This window comes from Priapulus caudatus, unplaced genomic scaffold (genome assembly GCF_000485595.1).
Source record: "Priapulus caudatus unplaced genomic scaffold, Priapulus_caudatus-5.0.1 Scaffold418, whole genome shotgun sequence".
Classification (NCBI taxonomy): domain Eukaryota; kingdom Metazoa; phylum Priapulida; class Priapulimorpha; order Priapulimorphida; family Priapulidae; genus Priapulus; species Priapulus caudatus.
The window spans coordinates 323,717-329,583 of NW_014577479.1; the positions used below are offsets into that span (position 1 = coordinate 323,717).

General features: G+C 41.8%; 1 protein-coding gene and 1 long non-coding RNA gene across 2 annotated transcripts in view; both read left to right on the top strand.

The window, feature by feature from the left end:
• Positions 1–844, top strand: part of LOC106810194 — a 2,782-nt gene extending 1,938 nt beyond the window's left edge. The window contains exon 3 of the long non-coding RNA XR_001393972.1: positions 770–844. This is a non-coding gene — a long non-coding RNA (uncharacterized LOC106810194). The remainder of the gene's footprint in view (positions 1–769) is intronic.
• LOC106810192 (disco-interacting protein 2-like) overlaps positions 1–5,867 on the top strand; it is a gene marked incomplete in the record, with an annotated part of 60,788 nt that overhangs the window by 49,678 nt on the left and 5,243 nt on the right. The window contains 5 exon segments of the mRNA XM_014813473.1: positions 770–844; positions 1,488–1,767; positions 2,985–3,127; positions 3,703–3,879; positions 5,125–5,137. Coding sequence (XP_014668959.1) covers positions 770–844; positions 1,488–1,767; positions 2,985–3,127; positions 3,703–3,879; positions 5,125–5,137 — 688 coding nt within the window.

Here is a 5,867-nt window from a genome sequence, read left to right on the forward strand (position 1 = left end):
TCTTAGTACTCTTATAAGCCAGAGTCAGTGGTCACTCACACGGACTCGCTTTTGCCTTACTGTCTATGGCTCTCAAATATCAGGATCCGGAGGCAACGTAATACCAGCTGCCGTCTCGCTTCAGGTATTCTCGCTGATGCTCCACCGGGACTGCGATTACTTCGCACTCCCCTGGACTGTATATATGAGTTGCTTACGTGTTAGCTCCCTGTGCCATGAGTGTACTAAAGTTCTCCGCTTCGTCATCCTCACACATTATCCAGAGCCACGGGCTTCGCGAGCGCAAGCCATTCCCGCTCCTTCTTTCGCATCTGTTGCTTTGCCTCTCTATGTGTTGCTGTGCTCTCATGAGATTTTAATATGATCGTAGCTACCACTTAATGTATTTGGTTAAAGGGCTGGGTGGGAAAGTGACAATAATAGCAACTCGCGGAACGCGGCAGCGGGCTGATTGCACATCGGCATGAGATGGTCAGCTATTAGCGTGAGAAACCAAGAGCGAGAGAGTCTGAGGAGAGATGCACGAGATGAGACACTACGCCCTGAGAGACGAGAAACCATGCATTCACCGAATAAACCATGTCTTCTGATTGGTTCAGAGCAAGTGACATTCACGAATATCAATATCTTTCGGTTTAAACGTCTGATTAAAAAAGTAATTAATTTGCCAGTTAAGCCAGGCTGCCAATAAGTTTCTCTTTAACTATAGTATATTTATATCTATATGTATATCTGTGTCTATATCTATCTGCCCTGCTGTTATCTTCAGTTGTTGCCTGGAACGAAGACTGTCATAGCTAATCCGGAAACGAAAGGTCAATGTGGAGACTCCCATCTAGGAGAGGTGAGTACCAAGAGAGCTAGGAGGTTAGTTGTACTTGCTAACAAGAAGATAGGCCTGGTTCCACGAGCGTTCCTATCACAACCACTGCTATGCACAAACTAGCTTACTGGCTTAAATCCCACAGTCATTCTCTCATCTTGATATTCTCTCCGCAGAGCAGATCTTGGCGAACAGGCCACATTCTCCCATTGCATTTTGCGAAGCAATACGATTTTTGCGCTCAACGGCCGATTTTAACCTCATTGAATTATACTAGCTTACTGGCTAAAACCCTGCATTCATTCTCTAATAGTGTTTTTGTCCTCCTCTTCTACCTCCTCCTCCTCACCCAGATCTCTCATTCAATCAAAATTATCTTACTGGTTAAAATCCCGTGCTGATTCTCTAATCATGTTTTTTTGCTCATTTTACTCTCGTTAAACTATATTCGGCTAAAATCCCGCAGTCAAATCTCTCATCTTGTACATCTCTCCTCATTCTCCTCCTCCTCGGGTACAGATCAGGGTGAACAGGCCACATTTTCCCATTGCATTTTATGATTAGTTTAATAGATTACTAGATTAATGGAATAGCTTACTGGCTAAAATCTGACGTTCGTTCTCTAATCACGTACTTCTTTCCTTCCCTCCTCCCCCTGGCGTAGATCTGGGTGTACAGTCCGCACAACTCGAACGGCTATTACATGATCTACGGAGACAACTCGCTGCATGCTGACCACTTATGCTCCTACCTCCTTCATCTCCTCCTCCTCCTCCTCCTCCTCCTCCTAGCTCAGATCACCTGCCAGCAGCTTCATAAGAAGGCTGAGCGTATCGGCTGTCTCATGCTAGAGCGAGGACGACTCAACATAGGCGATCACGTAGCTCTCATCTTCCCACCCGGCATCGACCTCATAGCTGCCTTCTACGGATGCCTCTACATCGGTATGTCGCAATGCTTGTCTGTCTTATTAAAGTGATTACGTCACCGTAAATAGTAAAAGTAAAAAAAATTATGCCCATTTTTTTTACAAAATGTAAGTAATTCTGTTTATTTTTTATGGTTAAATTGCTGCATTATACTTCTTAGTTTACTATAATATTGTTCGATGTACACATACACTCGTGACTCATACATAGCCCATAGCAAGCAATTAATGTCAGGATCATAATATCAAATCGTCCAGATTTTCTGGATTTTTAACTAGTTGAGAAACAATCTTATCAGGTAAGAATTTGAGGATACATTTAGTCTGTCCCGTTAGTACTTACTTTTAATGTAAAAAATGGCAACAAAAATTTGACAAATATACACCATAGAAAATTCGTGACGCAGTCAATTTAAAGAATGTTTGTGTAGAAACTAGGTTGACTGTATGTACATCGCTACGTGATGAGGCTTGTCTGTCTTGATAGCCACTGTTTGTGTGTAGACTAGACCCAGATGTGGTTTCATCAATTTTGCATACGAAACATGGCTGCACTGATTCACTTACGTCGGCCATTTACAAAGCGATCGCTTTTAGTCGGCACTCAAACCGATGGCAGAGGATTTTAGGTCTCTAATTTTTGGAATCCTTTGGGGTTTATCCCTCGTCAACAAATATGTTCGTAGTGAGGAGTAAGTGCCTTTCGAACGACCTCAAACGAGTCGGTGACTACTGCGCGACCCCCCGGGAACGGTTAAAATATCGTGCAGCCGCGATGGCAAAGCAGTTTAATTTAGCTTCTGTCGCGGCGTGCCGAGTTTTGAGCAGAGGTGTGCAACTCCGAGGAGAATGGCATTAATGTGGAGAATGTTTGTTAATGGTGTTGACGTGTGTAATTCTGGGTGGTAAAGCAAAAAGTTTTACCTTACTGGGCCTTGTTTACTCACTTAGTTTACTCGTTCTATGCTCACTTGCTCCAAGGTGATGTTTATAGGAGTTGTTTATATGTGGTCCGTAAGGTGTGTTGTTTATATGTTGTTGTTTGTATGTTGTTTACAGGATTGTTATTTATATTTTGTTTGTAAGTTGTGTACTGGTGTATTGTTTATATGTTGTTTGCATGTTGTTTACAGGATTGTTATTTATATTTTGTTTGTATGTTATTTACTGGTGTGTTGTTTATATGTTGTTTACAGGAGTGTTGTTTACACGTTGTTTGTATGTTGTTTACAGGAGTGGTGCCGGTGTGCGTGAGAGACCGCCCCACCCCAGAATCTGACCACTACCTGCCGACAGTGAAGATGATCGTGGAAGTCAGCAAGTCCGTCGCGATTCTCTCCACGCAAAGTGTGATTAAACTGCTCAGGTCAAAGGTGAGTCTCAGGTCAAAGGTGAGTCTCAGGTCAAAGGTGAGTCTCAGTGTGCAAGCAGGCAAGGCTGAGTCTCGAGGTCAAAGGTGAGATCTCAGGTCAAAAGGTGAGTCTCGGTCTGAGCAGGTCAAAGGTGAGTCGAGCTGATGCTGCTGATGCGTTTCTCCCACACGTCGTCAGAAGAGTTTCGCTAACAGAACCTAAGAGAACTACTATCCTAACCAAGCGTGTGTGTGATTAGAGATGTTCTAACTCATGAGTAAAACATGAATGTGTAAATTTTCAACGTTCTGCCTCGCGTGTGAAACGTCAATGTGTAAATATTACCTCGTAAATATTAATGTGTAAGATGCTAAATGTTCTGCCGTACACGGAAAAATTTTAATATATTAAATATTACATGAATTCTGCCTCACGTGTAAAAATATTTCACGTGTAAATTTTAAACCATCTGCCTCACAGTTCAAATGTAGAAAATCTGTAAAAATCTGTTCAAATCTGTAAAACATTTATTCAATAACGTTATCATTATTTATTAATTACAATAATAATAATTATCTTTTTGGTCGCCCCCGAGCAGATCGCAGGGCCGTGATGGCACGACAGGAACATGGCGACGATTTCTTCCGACACCGCCGACGACAGCCCGAGAAGAAGGCTGCCTGGCAGCCGGTTCAAAGGCGCCCTCGTCTGCTGACACGATCGCCGTAGCCTCGACTTCAGCGTCTGCGACGACGGGAATGCTTCGCGGCATCAAGGTGCCACGCGAGAGCGACGCAGTGTAGTGTTGTTACCAATAGTAAAATAAGGCAAATTATAGATTATTGCATACCATTGTAACAATAACAATATAGATTATCAGCGTGTCCGACCGACAGGGGAATGCTCGCCGGCGATCACAGAGTGCGACAAGCGAGCACAATGTAAGTTGTTGTTACCATAGAGAACAATAGAACAATATAGCTATTATTGCAATGTAGCCATTGTAACAAATACAATATAGTATTTTTGCATTACCATAGTAACAATAACAATATAGTATTATTGCATTACCATTGTAACAATAACAATATAGTATTATCAGCGTGTCGACGACGGGAATGCTCGCCGGCATCAAGGTGCGAAGCGCAGACGACAATGTAGTGTTGTTACCATAGTAAACAATAACAATATAGTATATTGCATTACCATTGTAACAATAACAATATAGTAATTATTGCTTACCAGTAGTAACAATAACCAATATCGTATTATGTGCATTAGCCATTGTAACAATAACGGAATATAGTATTATCAGCGTGTCGACGCTTTGGCAGATGCTCCCAGCAATCTAAGGTGCGAAAGCGCGCAGAACAACAAGTAGTGTTGTTACGCATCGTAACAATAACAATATAGTATTATTGCATTACCATTGCTAAGCAATAACAACTATCAGTATTACTTGGCATTACCCATTGTAACAATAACAATGATATAATTGTTACCATGGTAAACAAACACAATTACAATGTAGTATTATGACGCAGAGTGAGACCGAACATAAATATTATTATACATAATAATAAGTGGAAAATGAAATATAGTATTATTACGCGTACAATAACCAAACATAATATTATTATAATAATAATGAGTGCAGATGACAGATGGGGATAGAAAGAAAAGCTGGTGATAGCTAATGTTACAAGATACATAAATTGGAAATGTGCATTGAGGAAAGCATATATACTTTCCTTATAGTGCCTAGTGCGTGTGTGTAGTGCGTTGCGTGGCGTGGGCGTGGTGCGTCGCGTGTATTATTATATATATTGAATGGATCGAGAAAGTGTGCATAATAAAAGCACCTATTGAATTTATTCCTAGCGAGAGATGGTTCACACATACTGTGCTACCATCGCCCATGCGTACGTGTGCTCGTGAGCATGTGCATGCGTACCTGTACACGCGTGCGTGTGTATTAGCATGGTTAATCCATGTTCCCTTCTTCTCCTCACACGGTACAGATCTCGCACGCAGGCATGCACGTTCGCTGTGTCGCAGTATTGAAGCTGGCCTGCGCGAGCTGCTACCCGTCTCGACAACATTCGCCGCTCTGCCTCGACCCCTACTGCCGGCCTCGCTTCCGCTTGTGGTGCCTCAGCGGCGTCTACTCCCATCAGCTCCCATCCTGATCGCTCCATCAGAGTGGAGCAGATCCAGGCGCTGCTGGTTTGACGGCCGTTAGTCAGTACAAAGTGCGCCGTCGACGGCATTTTGTTTTTTTAGGGTAGAACAAATATGTTGAGCTGGTGTTTTTAGTTTCTATGAAAACCTGTGCATCGTAGACATTAATCATTTATGGTTTTATTGAAAATTATTGCCTACAGAATTTGTACAATTATACCTGCAGGTTAATTAGAAGTTGTTGGTTGATAAATGTCAGGATAATGCTGAAATATAACCAAAACAATAAACGTTGCTATTGGTTAATGGAAAAGGGCTGCGTCTGCATTAGTGGTTAGAGACAGTTACATTAGTGTTGCCAAAAGTCATTGTTTTAGTCGAGAGCTGGTGGTAATGAATAAGATTACTTCAATGACGTTCAAGGACGTTCAATGTAACTCTTTTTGATTTGACTTTTTTTTAAAACTTTTTTTGCACTCGTAAGCATTTTGTAGCAAGCTGCTGCAGTTTGCTTGAACTAGTTGTTAACTGTTGTTAAAGGTACTGTTTGTTAATGTTGTTAACTGTTTTAACTGTGTTGTCT